This window comes from Mirounga angustirostris, unplaced genomic scaffold, assembly GCF_029215605.1.
Source record: "Mirounga angustirostris isolate CCGP_5_RB_7025 unplaced genomic scaffold, mMirAng1.0.hap1 SCAF_6, whole genome shotgun sequence".
Taxonomy (NCBI): domain Eukaryota; kingdom Metazoa; phylum Chordata; class Mammalia; order Carnivora; family Phocidae; genus Mirounga; species Mirounga angustirostris.
Window position 1 is genome coordinate 107795011 of NW_026991714.1, and position 22961 is coordinate 107817971.

Here is a 22961-nt window from a genome sequence, read left to right on the forward strand (position 1 = left end):
TGATGTCAATGGCCGTGACCAGGGATGGTCCTGGAGGGAAGCTGCGGGCAGACTGCAAACCTCCCAAAAGCAGTACCTGGCTTTTCTGGCCCCTCAAGCAATACCCAGCCCAAAGCGGACACTGAGAGCAGTCTGCAAAATGGAAGAGCCACAGGGCTCTAGGAGGTGAGCACGGAAACGGTGGAAGGGCAGGGCTCTGATCCAAGGGTCATAAAACCCATCTCTGTGCTTTCAAGCCTGAAGCCACGCAGAGAAGGTGTGCGAAAAGGACAGGAGCCTTGGCCTTGTCCAAGGGGCTTTAAGATGACCGCTTTCCTGGCCAGGGGAGAGGAGGAAGAGTTTAGCTTGAACTACGTACAAGCTGTGCAACCTTGGACAAGCCACCTGGTCCCTCTGATCCTCCATCTTCCCATCTGTAGGAGGGGGCGTTGGCAACACTTTTCTTGTGGGGTCCTTGTTACAACTCAATGGAAAGAAAGAGCAGAGCAGACAAAAGCTCTTCGTATAGCTTGTTATGATTACTGATGGGGGGGGGCGCACCACCAAGGAAAGGGGCACTGAGGCGGTGATTTCAAGCTGGAAGGCCCAGGAAGACCCCCTGACCTGCTCTCCCAGACATCTCAGGAAGACCAACAACAACCCATGGGCACGGCCTGCAAGCTGGGGCTGGGGAGCTCCCTGGCAGCCGAGCAGCCTGGCTGTAAGAAGGGCTTCCTGACCTGGAGCTGAAATCTGGCTCCCCATCCCTCCACTCTCATTATCACCTCCACACAAGGGCCACACACTCCCATAGGTCTGAGAGAGGCGACCCTCAAGTCTCCCCTCCCCCAGATCAATCAAACTTGGCCTGGTTTCCAGCTCTCCATGCTGGCCAGGGCGCCTCCCTGAACCTGTCTTCCAGGTGGGGCCACAGAGACCAGAGTCGGCAGGCCCCACGCCACCCCTGCCCCCCATGGTTTACACCCCACAAAGCACTGCCACGCAAACCCTACCACCTAACCTGACAACCTCGCTGCGAGAGGCATATTACTCTCCTCATTTTTTTTTTTTTAAAGATTTTATTTATTTATTTGAGAGAGAGAATGAGAGAGAGCACATGAGAGGGAGGAGGGTCAGAGGGAGAAGCAGACTCCCTGCCGAGCAGGGAGCCCGATGCGGGACTCGATCCAGGACTCCAGGATCATGACCTGAGCCGAAGGCAGTCGCTTAACCAACTGAGCCACCCAGGCGCCCACTCTCCTCATTTTTTACAGACAAGGAAACCAAGGCTCCAAGACAGTAAGGGTCTTGCCCAAGGGACTGCAGCTTCACCAATCTACCCAGGGCTGCCGGGTAAGAGCTTTCTCCTCTAGAACCTCAACGCACCCTTCCGTAACCTGGGTGGGAGCTTAGTAACATATACTGTGTGCCTGATGGAGAGACCAGGAACTGAGACGACTGTCTTAAAGCACTTACTAGCCTTCAAGAGCTCTGTAAGACTTAATAATGGCTGTGTGACCTCTAGAAGTTACTTAACCTCTCTGTGCCTCAATTTTCTCTTCTATAAAATGGGGTTACTAAGAGTACCTACTTGATAAGGTGTTTGTGAAGAGTAAATAAGATCATACATGCAAAGTGCTGGCCAGTATTAATAGCATGTATTATCGCTACTATCGTTAGTATTATGGAGGGCTGGGGGCAGGCTAGGGGCAGGGAGCTAGCTGAGTCCCCGGGGAAATGCCCCTGCAATATCTTCACCATCCCTCCTCCTTGGCCGTGACCCCATCCGTGCCCTTGCCCTCCACGGGTCTGGGCTCCGCTGAGTGGAGGAGCTAGGGGAGGCCGTCAGGACGACTCCCCTCCACCGAAGGAAAACATCCAGCTGCTGGGATAGATCACCCCAGGGCCGTCCCCACCCCCAGCAGGGAGGCAGAGCCCTTCAGTGTTTTCTTCTCATGGGGGGCAGGGGCTGCAGCTGGAGCCTGACGGGAAACAGATGTGGCAGGGGAGGGAGGAGAGGGAAAGTGGAGGGTTCTCAGGGGATGGATGCAGCACAGGTCAGAGCTCGGTGGGGGGGGGGGGGGGTTGGAGCAGGAGAAATAAAGCAGCCCCTCTCCACCACGGGGGGCTAGGGGGTGGGGACTCCCAAGTCCTCCTCTCAGCTCTTCAAAGGCCCCTGATTGCTGGGGAGTAGGGTGGGGGCACCCCCTCCCCACCCAGCCTGTAATCTCCCTGAGGGAGAAAGGCCAGGAGAGAAGCACGCGGAGTCCAGGAGAGGAGACTAGAGGGGCTAGGCGGTGGGAAACTGGGTCCTAGGCCCCCTTAACATCGCCAGGCCGAGGAGCCTTGCTCAAGCCCTCTCATTTCTCTGGGCCTTAGTCTCCCGGCTGCATGCAATAGGGCTCAACAAATAGGGCTGTCTGACTGCAAGAGGGGACGAGCAGAGCCGCATATTCTCAGATCCTTCCGGATTGGGTACCTACACAGAGGCTGAGCCTGAGCGTCAGGGTGCACTGCCTCCCTGCCTGGGTTGCAGAGGGTGTGAGCATTATAAGCACCAAGGCTCGCAGACCCCCAGCACACACCCAAGCCCCTGTACATCTGAGCCCCCACAGGAAATGGGGCCTTACCGACTCCCCTCCCCAGCCCGCCACCATGACCTGGCCCCCCTGCTGCCCTCCCGCTCTGGCCCCAAACTTGATCCTTCTTCACGAATCCCAGTTTCTCTACTGACTTTGGGTAAGTCACTTACGCCCCTTGCCTCAGTTTCTCCCTCTGTACAATGGGAAACCAATAGAGCTGACCGCATGGGGTAGCTAAGAGGTATCAAGTACTGGTACGATTTTTCCCTTCTTGCCCTCTCCCTTCACGGGGATGCACCTGCGGCCTTGCCTCCTCTCTCCCGCCCTGGGAGCACGCTGAGCCCTTTGCTCCGGCACCCCCAAGCCTGTGCGGCTGAGCGGGGACACATACTGATGGCTGCCTAGCCTCAGGCCTGGGCTCCCCACACTTCAACAGACTGTCTCCAAACACAGCTGCAAGTGCAACTCCACTTGTCTCCTGCGGACCCTGGGAAGACCACGTGGCTTCTCAGGGCCCTGCTTGTTCTCCCTGTAGAAGGGGGACGAACAGAACACCGGGTCTGAGCACACAGTACGCAGGAAGGGTGTGGGGGCTGCTCAGCAAACGGCACCCAGAGGATGATGCGGGCCAGGGTTGCCCCAGGCACCAGTTGCTAACAGGCTCCTGTCTCTCCTGTTGGAAGGCCTGGCAGCCCTGGAACTTGGTCCTCCTTCAGCACCTACTCAGATCTGGGTCCTGAGGAGCCCTTGACGAAGTGCGCCCAGTGAGAGAAGCCATGAATCCCGCTGAATGGCACTGGCCATGCCCAAGGGGCCCTGGGAGAGCAGAGTGCAACCCAAAGGGGAGTGTGCTCTTAGTCTGACAGAGTGGGCAAGGGGTTTTTGGACTGGGGTCTCAGACCTTCTCAGGAATTGGCAGGAAATCAGGAACCAGGACACCGTGTCTCCTTTAAACTGCCCACCCCTGGCCCCATAGCCTGGACATGCTCCTAAAACACCGGGCCTACCCACTGGGTCATCAGGCCTGTCCTGGCACTGCTGGGCCTCAGTCTCCCCCTCGACGCCATTAGGATGTGGGCCGGGGCCTGCCACTCAGGAGACCCCCGTCCACCGAATCGCCATGGCCAGCTTTGAGTCTATTTGTCCGTGTACCACAGTGTGGCTGATGGGAACCACAGAGACCCTCGGGGGCGGTTGGGGGGGTGGGGAGGGAGGGTCTGCAAACAGAGGCAGTGGAAGCCAGCATGAGGGGCATGAAATTACAAAATGTTTCCACCACGAGAATCTGCTCAGAAGGCTCCCCCGTGCTCCTAGTAGAATAAAGACCAAATTCCAGGCCACAGCCTCTGAGCCAGCCCCATGCAGCTGGGACCCCACCTCCAACCTCTGCTTCATCTCTCAGCGCCCCCAGTGCTCTGTGCCTGACCCTGGCCTCCCCATTTTGCACACGCTGTCCCCTCCCCCTCGGCCACTCCCTTGCAGCCCCCTCCACCCTCCACCAGAGCTCAGCCAACATCAGTGCCTCAGGGGAGCCTTCCCCAAGAGCCCCAAAGCCCACCTCCCTTTCCATCCTGCCTCTGCCCCACCCCCCCGCCACTGCTCCCACCATCCTTCTCAGTGACTCAGCCTCCACAAGGAGGACTGGCCCCAGCCCTGGCTCCTCAGTGCCCCCACGATGTCATCAACATGACCTCTCCCACCGTCCCCTTGGCCGCACCCCAGACTCGGTCTTCTTCAGAACCCTGCTCCCTGTGCCGCCCCACCCAGTGCAGGCCCCCCGCTCCACCTCCCTGCCCATCAGGAACCCCCTGGCTCCCCAGGATCACGCACCATCACACTTTTGCAAATACACCAACTCTTCAGCCTTCTTCCCTCGGAAGGTGAACCTCTGCCCTGTGCCGCTGTCCCCAGACTCTGGGCCGCATCTGCCCCGTGACCCCCGCTGGGGCAAGTCACAGAGCCAGGCTGGCAGTGCGGGTGAGAGTTATGACCTCACACACCTCCCAGCGCCGGGGATGCAGCTTGATCTCTCCAGGAGGCCCACTTCCTCCTTCGTCCTTCCCCAAGGCCACCTACCCCTCCTCACCCTCATGGCTAGTTGAAAACCTCCTGTCCCATTTCCCTGAGAAGACAGAAGCCTTGGAAGGGAAGCTCCTCTTCTCTGCACCAGCAAACCCACCAACCTCCCTAACCACCCGCCACGTCCCGCCCCCCTGAGCCCACGGTAAGGCATCACCCTCCCCTGCCTATATCATCAAACTTTCGCTTCCTTCTGGCTCCTCATTTGCCTGTAACGTGCTCCAGGCCTTCCCATCTCCATCATACCCGCCTCAATGCCACCTGTCTTACTGCAGCGACTGCCCCATCGCCCTGCTGCTCTCCACAGTCAAAGCCCCTCGAGGAAGAGGACAGTGAAGGTATTCCCTCTGCAGCCCAGCCCCACAAACCCCTCCCTCCCCGGTCATGGCTCCGCAGCCACTGCCCCAGCCAGCAGGTCCCGTGAACCCACATCCCCACTCTGCCCTCACTCCTGACCTGCAGGGCATCAGCTTCGTGGCTCGCAGAGCCGAGATGCAGTTCAACAAGATCTCCACGTCAGAGTGGTGCCCCATGAAGTTTGAGGACCACCTCCTTAGTGCCAAATCCCAAGGGCACTTTTCCACGGCCATGATAGCTGACATCTCTGCACCAACCACACCTGTCCCCTCAGATGGCACAGCCCCGACCCCAGGACTCTATGCTCCTCCATGCTCCTCCTTGATGGACTTCTCCTCCATCTGACCCCCCAGTGTTGGGCTTCTGCAACACATGGTCTGGGGAATTTTGTCTCCACTTTGTCTCCATTCTGCAGGAAATCTCATCCACTCCCTAAATACCTTAAGGTCAATGATGCCCAAGTATGTAGGAGCCACCATGACTTCTCATATGAGCTGCAACATAACAAATCCAACTTCTTGACATCTCAACTTAGATTTCCAGGCACATCTCAAATGTAACATGTGTATCAGAGAACTCTTGCTTTTATCTGGGACACCTGGGTCTCACCCTGCCCTGCCTCCAGCCCAGGCTGCCCACCCCAGTAAGCCCATCTCCATCCACTCAGGTGTGACTGTGCTCATGGATTCCTGCCCCTCCCTCACCTTCCACATCCAACCGGTGACACTTTGTGTCCAACCCAGGTCCAAGGCCAGCTCTTTTCCCAGCATGCACGGGACTTTAGCCATGACTTTCCCACTGGTCTCCTTACTTTTGAGCACCCAGCTGCACTAAGACTAATCTCTGCATACATCAGAATAGTCATCTCAAAATAAAGCTGAAAGCTCTTTGCTGTGGGTTTTGAGTGGCCCCCAAGGCTGGGAAGCACCCCATTCAGCTTCCCACCCCATTCCTCTTGTTTGGTTCTCCTGATCCTTCACTGAGGTTTAGGCTTTGAGCACCCAAGTCCTTAAGGCCACAGGGCATTTGCACCAACTGTACGGTCTTCTTAAGATTGCTGTCCCCCCACGTGTGACAGGTCTGGCTTCCTCCCATCCTCCAGGTCCCAGAGTAAACAGACCTCCTCTTTGCAGCCTGCAGTGAGTGGATCCTCCGTGGGACAAGCTGCCTCACCACGTCTGCCCCCTACCCTCCAGCATGCCCATGTGCACCTTGGCCGCTAGCCCCACGCACGGTGCCTGGAACACTGGAGCTGCCCTGTGTACATGAGGCAACTGGGCGAACAAATGAACAAGACGCGTGTTCTCCGCAGTGCCCAGCTGCCCCACATCCCCGCTCATCCCGCAGTAGCACCTCCACTCATCAGTTTCAGAATTCACCTAGGTCTGCGGTCTCAGGGTCTTGCTGAACCTCCTTCCCTTCCCGGGAAAATGGTGCTCTCTCACTCCCATTTCAGAGGAGACCAGCAAAGGGCCAACTTGGAGAGATCTGGTCTCATCCTTGTCACATGCAGGAGTAAACTGAGGCCCAATAAGGAATAAAATCGGCCCCGAGACCCTTCAGAGAGCCCCTCCAGCCGCTGCCTCCCAGCCCCCAGCCCCGCCCGGCTCACCTGCTTGTGTGGATACACGTTGATGTGGCACTTAATGCACTCCTGCCCCATGTTGGCCCACGAGTTCCCGCTCATCCATTTTCTCTTGCACTTGGGACACTTGTACTCGCCGAAACAGCGTTTTTTGCCCTGGTACGGGGTCAGACCCTCGCCTTTGGGACGTGCCTACAGGACAGGAAGCAAACACAGGGCACTGGGGTCCACCAGGCCAAAATGATGCCCCTACAGGGTCCCCACAGTCTTCCCCGTGCAGGCGGGGGGGAAGGCGCCTTTCGTCCCCAGCCAGAGAACACCAGGGCCGCCCCCAGAGCACGCACGGGAATCCCAAGGCTGGGAGACCCGATACACATCTTTTCTAGATTTCAGGGAGCAAAGTACATGACAGTGGCCAGGAACAACTTCTCTGACTCACGGCATAAAAGGCATCTAGGGGTCCCATGCACCTGCACACAGGTGCTCTCCAGCCCCCGCCCCCCGGTGGTGTGGTGTGCATGGTCGCTGGCAAGGCAACACGGGCCCAAGTATGCAGTCTGGGGTGCAGTGAAGGGGTGTCTCCCCTCCCCCGGGGCCTGGCCACCAGCTCCCTTCCTGGAGGCCATTTTCATTTCCTTACCCCAGCCCGGAGGTGGTCTCTCCATTTATAAACACACGCAGCATACGCGGATGCACACACATCCCTGACCCTCATTACGCTCGGTTCTACGCCTTCCCTGTTTTCATAATCTCTCTCGGGCATGTTAGTATTATGAGATGCATAATGACATATCTCTTCCCTGCATCAGGACACACAGACCTACTGACTTGCGCTTAACAGCTATACCAGCATGGAGTCTCCGCGAGGTCCCGTGTCTGCCAGGCGCCATGACGGAGCCTCTGGGTGGGTGCACTCTTGAGCTCTTATCACAGACAGCGAGTGCTACAGTGAAGAATTGCGTGGGTGTGTGTATCACATTTTGCGCAAGGGAGAGGACATTTGTGGGATAAATTCTCAAAAACAAAACTGCGGGGTGTGTGCACTTTTAATTTTGAAAAGTAATGACGAGTTGGCTCCTGCCTCACCACACTGCAGGGGCACCAAAGTAATGACCCGTCTGCTTGCCAGAAGTTTCCACCATCGCCAATCTAAGAGGTAGAAAATCTCAGAGCGGCTTTGACGTGTATGCCTTTTATTACGAGCAACGGAGAATTCCCCATGCATTTAAGAACCGTCATGTTTCCTTTGTTAAGCGTTGGTGTGTGTCCTTTGTGATCTTTTTTCTGCTGCGGTTTGTTATTTCTCTTGTTGATTTGTAACTGCGCTTTATCTATTAAAGAGACTGGTTCTCTCTTGCATGGTGTTTTTGTTTTAAACAGCTTTAGTGACACAGGACTCACATCTCCACATTTCACCCGTATAATGTATACAATTCAATAGGTCTCAGTATACTCACAGAGTTTAACAACCATCACTACAAGCTAATTTTAGAACATTCTGTCATACTCCCCGGAAAGAAACCGTGTATCCATTAACAGTCACTCAGACAGACTACCTCCACCTTCTCACCCTCCCCACCCCCTGGGCAGCCACCAGTCTATAGATTTCCCTGTTGTAGCTAGTCCGTTAAGAGGAATCATACAATAATTGTCCTCTCGGGCCAGGCTTTCTTCTCTCCGTGTAATGCTTTTAACCTTCATCCAGGTAGTAGCACCTATCAGTACTTTATTCCCTTTTGTTGCCAAATAATACCCCATTGTATGGACACGCCATGTTTTATTTACTCATTCATCAGATAATAGGCATTTGGGTTGTTTCTAATTCTTGGCCACTATGAATAATACTGCTATGAACATTCATGTACAAGCTGCAGGGTGTTTTATAAAGTTGGATTCGTTACCCCAGTATTGAAAATGGAAGATGTCCCATAGAACTACGACCACATCGGTCCGGAAATCTCAGTGGTGACCATCAGCTGGGGCCGAGGAAGGTCCTCTCCACTCCAACCAGCGGCTCCCCGCATTGATGTCTTGTCCTTGATGCTTGTAGGCTCTGGGTCTGAGACGGGCTTAAACACAGGTTCTACGCTGGGACTCTTCAAAGTATGGGTCCTAGACTGCATCAGCAGCATTCCCTGGGAGCTTGTTAGAAATGCAAACTCTCGGGGTGCCTGGGTGGCTCAGTTGGTTAAGCGACTGCCTTCGGCTCAGGTCGTGATCCTGGAGTCCCTGGATCGAGTCCCGCAACGGGCTCCCTGCTCGGCAGGGAGTCTGCTTCTCCCTCTGACCCTCCCACCTCTCATGTACTCCCTCTCTCTCATTCTCTCTCTCTCAAATAAAAATAAATAAAATCTTTAAAAAAAAAAAAGAAAGAAAGAAATGCAAACTCTCAGGCTCCACCTTAGATCTACTGAATCCGAATCTGCATCTTACTGAGAGCCCCAGGGAATCCATGTGCCATTATGCTTAAGCAGCTCTGGGCTACGAGGTGATCTGTTTCTACAGGAGTGTTTCTCTGGGTAATTGCCCATTAATGAAGGAGTGCATAAAGGTTAAGCGCCCATACTCTGGATCCAAATCCTAGCTTTGTGATCTTGGGCAAGTTACTTCACAAGGATAATGACAGGAACTACCATATAAAGCTGTTCCGAGGATTAACCGAGATAATACGTGGGAAACACTTAGGACAGTGCCCAATACATAAAACAGCAGTGTTAGCTATTATTATGATTTACTAATACAGAACAACAGCAGCATATAAAAGTGATAACTGCTTCCTTCGGGAATCATGTCTCTTATTTCCAGGAGCCAGTACCACCACTTGGTGACAGCCTACTAGAATTTCAGGCAAAACACTGAAAAGGGACATATGTGCTGAGTATGTAAATCTAAATCTAGAAAGTGACAAGAATATTGCCCTGATCTTTTGGGTCTGCTGCCGAATGTCTTTTACTGGCCTTCCTGGCAGCCATGATATCCTGGGAAGGAGGTTCAGTCTGAGCTCTAAGGCAGGGCTGGCTCTCAGCACTGGCAGGTCTGTGAGAGCGGCTCATCATGCCAAGGGGAGCGCTCAGCGTGTAGTCAGCGTCCAGGCTCCAGTCAAATTGCAGTAGAGGGCCTCTTACTTACGCCTCTGAAGGCACTTTGAGCTCTGTTGGTCTCAAAGTGTATGTGGGTGTGCAGTGAGCCCTCTAACCCCTCCCGGGGCCACCTTTCCTACCTGGTGCCTGGAACGCACGGCATCTAAGCCACCCCAGCTTCTGTGGCCTCCCTTCCTCAGTAATCCTGAAAGAAGTACTGCGTGAACTCTTCCCTAGTGTCTCCATTCACCAAGGCACCTCCATTCAGAAGGGAATGATAGGGAGGCCTGGGGGGCCTCACCAGTGGTAGGATTTGAGACTCCTTGATTGAAAGAGGCAATTTGGGGGCCATCGCCAGCCAGGCCCACTCTGGGATCTGGCTCCACAGGCTGCTGGATTCTGAAACTGACAGGTCCTGCAACTGGGGCAAAGCGGGGGCCAGGCATCAGAGGGAGGGGGCACTCAGCCGAGTGAAGGGTGAGGATCTGGGGCGGGGGGGCAACAATTCGGTTCCCAAAGAGTCTCTGCTTCAGAAATGAGCAGGAAGGAAACCCACACGAGAAAGATGATACAGAGTGTGCCCCAAGACTGAAGCAGGCGGATGAGAGGCAGGAGCGGGGAGGGGGGGGGTAGTCGGGAAACACCACAACACCAAGTAATTAGAAAACCAGCCTTCTGGAGCCATCCATCACGGAGTGTGAACTGCTGGGCAGGGCCCAGGGACGGGGGCTCCGGCCTCCTGCAGGACCAGAGGTCCTCAGCACACCATTCCCACCCTGGGAGGGCCCTGCTCTGACTCCCCACTACATGGGATGTGGCCCACACCACGGATGTCATGGCCAGATGCTGGTGATGGCATTCCACCTCTGCCTGGGACGATCTGGGGGACCCTCCATCAGTGTCTCCACCTCTCTGTGCCTTGGTTTCCTCCTCTGGAACACTAGGAGGATGGAAAGGGCCCACCCCCCAGCGCTGCTGGAAGGATGGGATGCATTCATGCCTATGAAGATGTTAGCTGGGTGGCTGGGCATTGCAGGGGCTCACTGACCATCAGCAACTTCAGGATGATTTTCTGCTGGAGCTGGTAACAGCTGCATTCTGGGTGAGGCAGACTCTGGGGCTGAGACCAGGGGGTAGAAATCACAGGAGGAAAGCTCCGAAGATGGGAGGGGGCCTGGGTAGAGGCTGGGCTCACTATCCCCGGTGGGGGGGGAGGTGGCAGCCAAAAAAGAGACTGCGTTAGGTGTCTTCACCTTCTAGAATTTTCAGAGAGGAACCAAGAAAGATAGAGGAAGGCCTCAGAAGCTCTGCAGGTGCTGCTGGTAGAGAACAGAGGAAAAAGCAAAGAGGGCAGACGTTTCTGAGGCACCACCATGGCCTGTCAGGCTCCCACTCAACTCTCCCCATAACCCTGTGGGGCAAGGAATATCATCAACCCATTTAACAGATGGGGAAACGGAGGTGGCACGGGGAAGGAGCAGGACATGCCAAAGAGCTTCCAGCGTGTGAGGAGCAGGACTAGGCCCGGCAGGCTTTGCCACAAAGCTACACTTGGCTGCCCTTTGCTGTCTGTCTCTCCGTAAGTGTGTCCCCAACCACGAAGCTGAGGCCTGTGTTCCGGAGGAGAAACCCCCCAGTCCCTCTGCACAGCCCAGCCTGGTGGTTTTGCCCTCCTGCGGGCAGAGCAGAGAAGTGACCTGCAGGGCAGGGGTGAAGAGGCAGTGGATGCAGGGAGGGGAAGACGGGCCAGCGGGCAGCTCTCTCTGCTCAGCAGTGAGGAGCCGCTTCCTGGAAGGACTTATTCCAACACTGTTTATGATTACAGAGGAGGGCAGGGCCAAAGGGAGGAGGAATTTTTGATGGAACAAAGACTTCTCTACCCGCCCCCCCCCCCCACTTTCCCCCTGCCTCCTCCCAGAAAGGCCAGCCTCTTCTCATAAAGTTCAACATGAAACAGACGGTGACTGCCCACGGCTCTGCAGGGGCCGCCACCGGCCCTGGCTGTGGGAAGGATGCCAGGTCTGACCTGCTCTCTTGACCCGGGCCCCTGCCACGTACTCCTCTGGGGAATCACATCAGCCAGCAACCCGGGCAAAACTCACTGGCGCTCAGACACCACCCCCCGTAGCACAGACAGGGCCTCTGGGGGTCAGAGAGGCAAGGCAACTTGCTCAAGGACACACAGCAGACCAGGGACTGAGCTGGGAGGTGGGGCTGCATCCTCGGACCTCCATACCATGGCTAGAATCCCCACACAGGGCAGCCTGGGAAGTGGACAGTGGTGGCTGCTGTGGGGGAGGGAAGGGGGAGCTGGGCCAAGGAGCAGCGAGAGCAAAGCAGGGCGGGTTGTGGGAGGGGCTATTCAGGCAAGTTTGGGAAGAAAGGAGGGTGATGCTGACACTATCTGGGCACTTCCTCAGAATGGCTCCGTGCTTTTTTCCCAACAGCTCATGAGATTTCTTACGGTTGATGGTAAGATGGTGAGCTCCCTGTCACTGGGGGTATGCAAACAGGGGACTGGGTAAACAACTATCAGGAAGGCTGCCGAGGGGGCCTCTGTCTTGGTCAGGCAGTTGGACCATGTTATTCTGAGGGCTCTTCCATCTCTGTAGTACTCCAACTCCTGTTGCTGGAGAAGGCCAACCAGCAGGTGTGGAGTGGGGGCCCTCTCAGACACTGCTGGGGGTGGGGCTGAACAGGCGTATTTCCTATTAGATTCTTAGAGCACAACTAGGCGACAAGCCTTCAAACTTTTAGAAATGTCCATTCCCCCAGCAAATCTATTTCCGGGCAACCGTCCTAAGGAAATGATCAGAGATGTGGACCAAGAGGGTGTTCAAGAATGTTCATCACGGCATGATTTATGACATGAAAAACTAGAACGGGCTAAACACTCAACCCCAATGCTCTGGTTCCCTCAGTGATGTTACACTCACTGGATGAATGACAGCGAAGCCATTAAAATCCTCACGAGGAATTTTTTTAAGGGTTTGGGAAAATGTTCATAAAGAAAGCAGGACAAGTGATAGGCTATAGCGGTTCTCCAGAGCCAAACCGTAAAAAGGAAAAGTGGGCATGAAAAGGGCCGGCAGCAAGAAGGTCAGAAGCGTTCAGAGGTTGCCTCCGGGAGAGAATTCTCTATTCTAATTAATGAACTGTCTTTAATGAGTAGGTATGACTTTGATGGAGAAGATGATGACGGTTCATCAGCCGGGCCAGCCAGCCCCTCCTGCCCACGAGGGGGCGCCCTATGCTTTCCCAAGGTGGTGGCAACCCATGGAGATGGCAACTCAGTCCATACTTGCCCCCCTCTTTGCCCCTGCAGGTGCGGCCGCTGGGGCCCACGTGCTGGACGCTGGCCGACCTCTGGCTGCCGGCTGTCCTGTCCGTAGAGCTGCCCTGCCCCCAGCCACGGAGCAGACTTCCCACCTCCTAGATCCTAGCCGCTCCCTCAACTGAGGACAGCTGGGAAGTATCCACACCTGTCACATGACATAAGAGCTTGGCTGGTCACTCTGCCAGTCAGTTTCCCTGCCCCTGCTTCCTGGAGTCCCACCCAGAGTGAGTAAGCCTTGAGGGTGAAGCTTGCTCTCCTCTTGGCCCCTTTTCGATAGAGTCCCTTTGGCAGGGAGAGGACATTGTCGTCTTTGGTTAGTTTGTGGCAGAGAATCCCGGGGAACCTGGGCCCAGGAGAGGGCAGCAGGGTGGGACTGCTGAGGCTCTGTCCCCTACATGTCAGCACTCCATGCCAGGTTCTGCCCCAGGCCTCTGCTCTCGGGATATAGGCTTCCAGCTGTGGCCCCAGCTGCAGGCCGCACCCCAGCCCTTGGCCGCACCACCTCTGCCTGCCTGGGAGGGCAGCCTGTGGCCAGCCAAGCTCTGCGACGGAGGAACAACCACACTCCTTTTAAGTCTCGTCAGGGCCAGGCTCTCTTTGTATTCTTACGATGACCTCCACCTCATGCGCTAGGCACGAGCCGTCCCAGGTTTCCGACAAGAACACTGAGGCACAAAAAGGTTAAAATGACTTGCCCAAGGCCACACTGCCAGCAAGTGGTGGAGTCTGGATTGGAACCCAGGCCACCTGACTAGAGCCCACTCTCTCAGTTGCCCTGCCAGGCTTGCGCAAAGATGAGGAACCCGCCCAGCCAGGACGCGGAGAAACAGGGATCGGCTGCTACCGTCATGGGTCCCGGCATGCTGGGTGGCCTTGGGGGCATCCCTTCCCCTCTCTGGGCCTCAGATTCCCCATCTCCAGAATAAGGGTGGCACTGACTGCTGGACCTGCTAGACAGGGTCACTTTCCCTCCAAGGCCCGTAAGTCAACGTGTGCCTGGCAGCCCCACTCACTCTCCCCTCTCCGCTGCGGAGCGCGAGGCCAGCAGCCCACGGTGCATCCAGCAGAGAGGCAAGGGCTGTAGCCAGGAGAAGCAGGGGGAGGAAATAAGGAACAGATGGGCTCCTTGCCGGCTCCCGGTCCCACCCTGTCTGCATGCTCTCCTGCAGCCGGGTGCCTGAGGTGCTCCTGGCCCAGAGTCGAGAGAGGAAGAGCCCTGGGTCTCAGAAGTTCGAGATGCCCTTCTATACGGAGGCTGAAGGGGCAGGGGTGGCTGGCTCATAGTCCCAGGATCCTTTGCGCAGCTCTGCTGGCCCTTCCTGGATAGTTCAAGAGGGTTCTGAGAACCCTTTCTGGATGTTAGGGGTCCTCCCTGGGGGAGGTACTGCCCCTCTCCTGGATGCTCCTCTCTTGAGCCCCCCTTCCTCCGGCCCACCTCTTTGCCCTCCCTGCTGTCTGGGTCGATGGAGGGTGAACAGGGGCTGTGGCCAGAGGCCCGGGCTGTGGCCAGAGGCCCGGGCTTGGGCCCTGGCCCTCCCATGCTCATCAACAGTTTCTTTACCTCCAAGTGAGGGGGCTGCTCTGGAGGAGCTGGGACGCCGACATCTAATGAGCACCTACTATGTGCCAGCCACTTCCCAACCACAGCCTCCCCATTTGACGGAAGAGAAAACTGAGGCCCAGAGAGGCCAAGCAACCTGTGCCAGGCCCCACAGCCATGGAGCCAAGACCTGAACCCAATCTGCTAGCTCCAAAGCAACACTTCCCTCCTCTCCATGAAACAGCTGTGGGAAACCAGAGAACAAGCCTATTCCTAGGAACATGATCTGACCTCCTCTGGTGGTCAGGATCCACCTCTGACCTCCAGCCCCTGGCCCCCACCTCAATTACTCATTCATTCAACTAACAGCTATTGAGTACCTACTCTGCACCAGGCCCAGTGGAATATTCCAGAAAGACAGATGAGGAATGTTCTCACAGTGGGGCCTTCCAAAGGGCTCAGCCCCGTGACCCTTTCTCCAACTGTGGCCCACACCAGTCATGGACACCATCAACCTCACACTTCTAGGCTCTGGCCCAACTGAGACTCACAACTGTAGAAACACTCTTGGACCCATATCCTCAGGCTGAGGCTACGCTTCACCCTCCCAGGTGACACTTGAGACGATCTCTAATCGATGCAACAGCCCTACAAAATCAGCACTCTTAACCCTAATGACAGAGAAGGAAACTGAGGCTTGGGAGGGGGCGGTGACTTTGTCCGAAGTCACATAATTAGTAGGTAGTGGGGGGAGGGCAGGTTCTGAGCTCAAGTCTGTCCCGTGCTGAGACCCACACTTTTCCTTCCCTGCTTTGGGGACCCTCCAAAGACCCCCACACTCACGTGTCCACACACACACGGCCCGTGGAGGCAGGCAGGAGGGCCGCCTCGGCGTCTGCAGCCTGGTCCAGGCAGCTGCAGGCTCCGAGGAGGCCCCAGAGGAAGCAGGGATCAGAGGGACAGGTGGGCTGGGCCCGGCGGCCCGCAGGCTGCTGGGAGGGAGGAAGGACGCTGCAAGAGGCCACCCTGGGTTTCCTCTGGAGCCTCAAGGGCCCCCTTGTCTGAGCACAGGCGTCCTGGCCACCTCCCCTGGCCCCCTCCCCTTTTCTGGGTTCCTGCCGCAGCCCAGCATGGGCCCAAAAAGCCCAGCCTCCTGTCACCCCTCCCGCCCCGTTCCCAGCCCAAAGCCACCGCAAAAATGCCATCCTGATTCCACAACACTAGGGTTTGTCAAAGTGCCGGGAACAATGGGAGCTTTCACAGTGCCAGGAAAAGGTCTCAGGAAAACCCTGGGGAGGGGGCATGGAATGGGAGTGTAGAGAGGAGGGAAGGGCCGAGAGAGAGAGAGAGAGAGAGAGAGAGAGAGAGAGAGAGAGAGAGGAAAACAAGGTGGTGGGGGGGGGCAGAGAGAGGCAGGGCAAGGGAGGCAGAGACATCAGGAATAAGGGACGGGGAGGGTGGGGTGGGGTGAGAGCCGAGAGTGAGCAGGACAGGGCAGCAGGATGGGGCAGAGTCTGGGACAGGAGGACCAGGGAGTGACAGGACGAGGTGCGAGAAGGCGGGAAGCGAACTAAAAGGGAAAGCGGAAATGGACACACGGAGACCAAGGAGCCCCTCCAGCTCCCCCCCGCCGCACCCCCACATGCCCCCAGCTCGGTGCCTGTGCCCCGAGGAGCCCTGGCGACAGTGGGGCAGAAACCCCTCTCTCCAAACGCCACCCCGAGGCCAGGCAATGGGAAGCACTTTGGGGCTAAACTTGTTGGAAAGCAAACACTTTTGAATCACATGAACAACCACTCCCTGAGTTATCTGTTTCCTGCTTCTGGCCTTCCTCCACTAGCAAACCGCATGGATCAGAGCTCAGGGGTGGGGAGGGGAAGAGGGGCCAGTCCGAAGGGGTGAAAAACATCCGAATCATAGCTATTGCAAAAGATGTGGATTGTCCTCCCTCGTGGGCCTGCAGAGAGCGCCGCGGCCGCTGTAGGAGACGGACGGCAGACTTGCAATCACCCTGCGGCTGGCCCAGAGCTGATGCCACTGAGTCTGAAAACCATTTGTTCGGAGGGGGCCTCCACGTCCCCGCACATCCCTGTTCGGGCGGCCCGTCCGCTCTGCGAGCCCTTTCTCCTGACTGTGCCCCCTTCTCCCGCTGCAGACACAACCTGGGGTCAGCCGGGCAGCCTCCCCCAGGTACTTTAATGACCACAGCAGGCTTGGACACTCCCCTACCCCACCCCCACCTGCAGGACTGAGGCAAAACACCGAAGGCATTCGGGACCCTTCTCCATGGGGCCCAGATGACCTTCTAACCTTAGCGGCAGCGACTCCCCCTCCTACAAGACCTACACTCAACGTCGACAAAATCATTTTCTGCAAAAGCTGTGTCCTCCTCCCCACCCCTACCCCTGCCCCAGGCCTCTGCTCTTGCTGTTCCGGATGCGTCAAATTTTTCTCTACCTGGTGAATGCCCCTGCATCCTTCAAGGCCAAGCTCAAAGGCCACGCCCTCCGGCCTCCCCCATCCCAGACAGTTAACTGCCCTCCCTGAGGTGCTTAGTCCATCCTCTGAGTCCCAGGCTCCTGCGCTAGCTGAGAACCCTCCCACTGCCTCCCCAGAGGAGGCCCCAGCTCCCAAACTCCCAGGGGACTTTGTGGCCTGCACCACTCGCTTGGCTGCGGGTCATGTCCTGCCCTGACCCTGCCTCCAGCATGCCAGGGATGATCCAGCATGCCAGCGATTTCATCCCGAATTTAACCATTTCTGCCTTCTCGTTTCCCACCAGTCTGTACATGTGCTGTGGTGACGAGGAGCCCTCCCGTATCTCCTGCTTCCCTCGGAGCACCGGGCGGGGCTCAGAGCACATGGGCTCTGAGGGGACCCTGGCATGGACACTGCCCACGATGGGTGAAGTGTGAGGGCCAGGGCTGAGGTCACACTGGCAGGAGGGGGCAATGCTGGGGCAATGCTGGGTCCTGGTGTGGGCTCTTCTGAGGCCGTCCCTCGCCAGGCCAGCCAGATGTGACCAGCCCAGTCCTACCTGCTAGAGGAAAGCTCTGCGCAATCCTAGGGGCGCTGCTGGGGACAGGAAGGTTACGGTAGAATACCCAGTGGTGATCTTCACCTGGGATGAGGCTTTGGTACAAGGGCCACAGCCCTGGGAGGAGGGGACAGGGGAACTCAGCTCAAAATAGCGATGGGGGAAGGGTGTGGAGGGTGGCCCAGAGCCAGAAAAGAAATCTGATCTGTCCTGGCCGGTAAAACGCTGAAGTCAGCAGTTTAGGGCCACTCTGGCTGGGGCCAGGGCTGGGGCTCCCACGGCGGCCTGGAGGGAGGCTGTAGGCCCGACCTCCAGCCTCGGTTCTGTCCTCACATCAGTCTCTCCTCTCTCTGGGCTTCCATCTCCTCCTCTGGCCACGGAGGGGTAGAAAGAGAAGCAAGATGTCCACCTCTGAGAACCTTCAGCAGGTGAGTGCTGGAGCTTGAGTCGCTCGGGAGACCATAAGCACCACAGACGGGAAAGGACCGTGCTGAGCGTCCACCGCGCACAGTGCTGGCCACGCACCTGACCTGCAGGTGGCTTCATCATGACCCCATTTCCAGATGAGGAAACAGAGGCCCAGAGAGCTTTAGTCACCTGTCCAAGGCCATCCAAGCAAGTAAAAGGCAGGCCTTGAACCACTCCAGTCTTGTTGGCTGTTGTCCAATTCCCTTGTTGCCAAGTGAGGTCCCGAAGGCCACGGACTGGTTTCAAGGCCACCTGTGGCAAGTGTAATTGGCAGAGCAGAGGTGAAGAGGCTCCTGTGGGCCAGCCCAGGTAGCTACCAGCTTTTCCTGTGGTTCCACGGTGTCGGACGGAAACCAGAGAATGGGCTATGGGCAGGGGGGTGGGTGTGCATACGGACCCGGGTGAGTTTGTGTGCAGGCATGCATATGTGTGCGTCTCATGGTCACTGCCAGGCATCAGACCACGGCACAAACCTCCCTGTGCTCTTCCCCTTCAGGGTGAGGACCTAGCAGAGGAAGAGAGGCTCTTAGGTGACTTTTCCAAAGGTTCACGGGGAGGCAGAAGCCTCCCATTTCTCACCTCCATAGCCCAGACGGAAGCAGACCTTGCTTCCTCACCCAGGAACTAAAAAAGTCTGCAAAGCCATCCCTTCTCCCCCTGTCCCCAAGGCAGGAGTGCTCAGTGCAGCATGGCTCTGGGGGAGCTCTCTGCTTTATGCCCCCAGATGCTCCGTTCCCCTCCCTGGGCCCCAGGGTCTCTGCTACAAAACCAGCACATTTCCTGCCTATGTGCAGCATAACCCCCCCGGGCCACTCCATCTTCACTCTGACCCCTACAGATGAGGAATCCAAGGCACAGAGAGGTGGGGAGATTTGCCTGAGGTCACACAGCCAGGAAGCAGGAGATCCAAACCCAGGCCTGGCAGACCGCCACAGTACCACGTGCCTCCCAGAGGGTCTCCACTCTGATTTTGGGGAGTGGGCATTGGAGGTGTCCTTGCCCTTGTCTGGGGGCAGCCCCACATGGGGAAAAAGTGTACCCATCACTGGAGTGGGAGGCTGGCTAGTGGTACTCGTTTTCACATTCCCCTCTGTGCACACCAGTCTTTCTATCTGGCATACCTTGTCTCCCACCCCCATCCAGTGGAAGCTTCTCCCCGGAGGCTTTCCTTGCCCACTTCTGCCTACAGGGACCCTCCTGGTCTCCAGACCCTGGGGGGCTCATCTTGTCGCTCTGGGCCCTGACCCCTCAGGCGGCACAAGGGCCCACTTCGTGCCTGTGAGGGCACGGGGCCCTCTGCTGGGGTTCTGAGCCAGATCCTTTAAAGTGCTGGTGGGGTGGCATGAGCCAGACACACAACCCTGCCCTCACGGAGTGTCTCTGCCAGAAGAGTGGTGCAGGAACCAGGCTGACCTGTGCTAAGTGTCTCACTTAATCAGCACAGTGGGAGGAATATCGACCCATTTTCCTTACCAGGGAACTGAGGCTCATTTCCAGAGCCACCCAGCTGAGAAGTCTGCATTCCATTTCCCTGACCCGAGATGCCCACGCTCATAATTCTGGAGCACAGGTTGTTTCTCAGGCTTGAGCCTGCAGCCAAACCATCTGGTCGGCAGGGGAAGGGGTTTCGCTATAACATAGGCTGCTGGTTCCATCCCTAGAGTTTCGGAACCAGTAGGTCTGGGGTGGGCCTGAGTTTCTGCATCTCTCACAAGTTCTGGTGATGCTGATGCTGCCAACCCCGGGGACCCACTGTGGGAACCATTGCTCTAGATGATACTGATAGCAGTCCATTAAAGTAGGCGTGTCAGTCAGACGCTGTCTTCTCTGCCCTGCCCCCCTCCCCACATGCCCGTTCTACAGCCCTGGAAACTGAGGCACCCAGAAGGCAAATGACTAGCCCCAGCCATATAGGAAGTGAGGGCCAGAGCCGGGAATGGAGCGCAGGGCTCCTCGCCCCGGGAGCTGGGCTGACGGCAGGACGGAGAGGCTGCCGGGCTGGAGTGGGGCGACAGCCTGCAGTGGGAGGAAGGGCCATGTCTCTGAAAGCAGGACTGGCAGTGGTGGAGGTGGCGGCGGGGTGCTGGGGGAGGGCTGGCCTGGCCCTCCTGGCTCGGCCCCAAACCTGTGACTCCTCGGCATCTGGAAACCATCACAGGGAACAATGAAGGGAGCAGGGGGCCTGGCTGCTTGGGGCTCTGGCCCTGTCTGTTCAGGAGAGCACAGGAACTCAGGGCCCACCGGCATCCCCCCCTGCTGCTGTTTGCCTTGGCACTAGCACGAACGGCTCCCGAGGGGCCCCGCTATCAGGAGAAGCCAGTCCCTGAGCTACAGATGTTGGAGCTGGTGGCCAGATTGTGTGCCCAAAAGTCAGGAGATTCTGGCTCAGCTCCCTGCCCAGGTTGCAAGACTCCCCTGCAAGCTCACTACTGTGGCTCTCTGGGCTTCAGTTTCCCCACAGGAAGCTCAAGTACCACCCCACTGGGCTGGCGGCTTACCATGTCCGGGCATGTATGTGACCAGCTTGGTGGCTGGGCCTGTGTGGCCCCCGGGGGTCCCACCTGTCCTCTGCAGGCCAGCAGGGGCCAAAGAACCAGGCCCGGAGTGGGGAAGGGACAGAGGAGTGGTCACTGTGTGCACTTACCCCTCCCGCCACAGGGTCTCCCATTCATGCCCTCAACACTGCATGTACCGTGAGCCAACTATCTACGAGGCACTGAAGCAGGGTGGCTAACGGGATGGATGGAACCCCGGCACCCAGGAGCTTACGGTCAGGTGGGAAAGAAAAACCCAAGCATCTCACCCAGATCATTACACATCTGAAGCTGTGGGGTGCCACCACGGGCCAGCGGGGTCTCTTCTTCACAGAGGGGGGCCCCACGGCGGGGCCTCTCCCAGCTTCTGAAGCCTCACAACGGAAGGCTTCATCCCAGCTACTGCACGCCGCCACCACCAACATGCTCTGTGACCCGAGCCCAGCCCCTTCCCTGCCTGGGTCACAGTCTCCCCCGGGTCAGTGAGAAAGGAGGGAGGAGAGCCAGGAAGGCCAGGCAGGTCATCCTGGGTGTCACTCCAGCTCCTTGCCACCAGAGGGCTGGCGTGAGGAGGATTCTCCGGGCAAGGAGGGTGTGATTGGGGTGGTATCCACCTCACTGGGCCTGTGGGCGGGGGGCTGACAGGCACCCTTGACCTGTGCTGGCATTCCTGGCCCAGGCCCCTTCTGGTGCAAACCTTCTGCAAGTGGACAGCACGCAGGCTGGAGAAGCAGCCAGAGTTTGAGCCCCAAGGCGGAGACCATCACTTCCTTCCACCTCTGGGCCTATAACGGGCACTAGTCCTGCCCTGCCTGTGCCACACGGCCGTCGTGCCTTCAAAACAGGACCCTGGATGCAGGAGCACTTTAGAACTACGACTCTTCGTCCAGGAATTCTTCCCTACCAGCTCTCCCAGCAGACCCAGCCTTGCCCACCGCGGGCCGCTGTGCTTTGTACAAGGGATGCCCCGCTTGGTTGATGCGTCTGTTGCCTCGTCCTCGGTCTCCTCCCCAGGGGGAGAGACCGTCTGGGATTCTTCTCTGATCCCAGGGCCCAGCATGGGTCTGGCACAGAGCAGGGAGCCTCTGGGGAGGAGGTAAAGGACAAAGTGACCATTTTGGATCTTACTATCAGCCTGAAAAAAAGTAGCTAAAGGAAAAAGTCAGAAGGGGTTGGGGAGGCCTGGGGAGGGGGGCGGGCAGCAGCCTGGCAACTTCCTGGACAAGTATGCCGGCTGATGTTCCTGGTCCTCAGTGTGGCTATTGTCCCTGCTGGTCCAGGGACTGAGCTCAATAGGGCCTCTGTCCCTCCTTGGGCAGGCCGGCCCGCGCGGTGGCATCCCACCCGGGCAGCTGGGAGGCGAGGGCCGACACTTCCTGTCCCCACTGCGAGTGTTCAGAGGGGCAGGGGGAGGGGAGGGGGCTCTCAAGACAAGTGCCCATCTATGTCCCCCAGAGGAAGGCTGCCCAGCTGGGGGAGGAGGTTGGAGAAGGGAGAGCAGTGCTGGGGACTTGCTCACTCCTGTGCCTCAGCCCCTTTCCTCCCAACCAGCCCTCCCTCTGAGCTGGGCCACTCTGGCCCTCCTGCTCTTCCTTGAACAGGCCAAGCACATCCTTGCCTCACCTCAGGGCCTCCGTTCTTACTGTTCCCTCAGCCAAGACTGCCCTTCCCATAGACCTCTCCCATCACTCCTTCTTTGCTTCACCTGTCTCTAGCAAGCTAAAGCCAGGAGCCAAGGGTGGGGTGGCCAGATTAGCCTGGCACTTCCAGAAGGGTGGGGTGGCCAGATTAGCCTGGCACTTCCAGAAGGTCTCCGGCTGCGCATGGAGAACTGATTGAATGGGGGGAGGGACTGGCTGTGAGGACACCAGCTAGGGAGGAACTGCTGCCCCGTGCTGCTGAGAGGAGCTGCTGGTCCTGTCTGGGGAGCAGCGGCGGAGAGGAGAAGGTGCCGGACTCGGGAGACAGACAGGAGACTTGGCCCTGGGGAGGGAGAGCCAGGAGTCAAGAATGACTCTGAGGTTGTCTGGCCTCAACCATCCTGCGTGGCTATGGGGGTCGGCCAGGGACCCCCTCTTGGCTGGTGGTGGGGGCGGGGGAGGGACAAGGGGAGGGTGACAGCAGTGCCCTGCGGCTGGCAGTGACGATGGAAGGGGGACTGGCCGCAGCAGTGGTCGATGGGACAGCCCGGTGACAGCTGTCTGCCCTGGCTCTATCCCTGAGGCCTGCCCTGAAGAGCTGCCTATAAACCTGTCACCTGTGCCTGTGTCAGACGCCCCTGGGGACAGGGCCCATCCCAGAGCTGACGTGGAAGTGGGGGGGAGCTACCCTGCCGTGGTGCTATAATTACACACACACACACACACACACACACTCCCCTGCC

At 57.6% G+C, this 22961-nt stretch overlaps 1 protein-coding gene across 6 annotated transcripts in view; it reads right to left on the minus strand.

Annotated features, from left to right (window-relative positions):
- ZCCHC24 (zinc finger CCHC-type containing 24) overlaps positions 1-22961 on the minus strand; it is a 79809-nt gene that overhangs the window by 24469 nt on the left and 32379 nt on the right. For 2 of the 6 annotated variants that reach the window (XM_064594891.1, XM_045878199.3), the window contains exon 3: positions 6610-6774. The exons of 1 other annotated variant lie outside the window; for it this stretch is intronic. In XM_064594891.1, coding sequence (XP_064450961.1) covers positions 6610-6774 — 165 coding nt within the window. 3 more of the 6 variants (XM_064594892.1, XM_045878198.3, XM_054508243.2) reach the window with 3 other exon arrangements.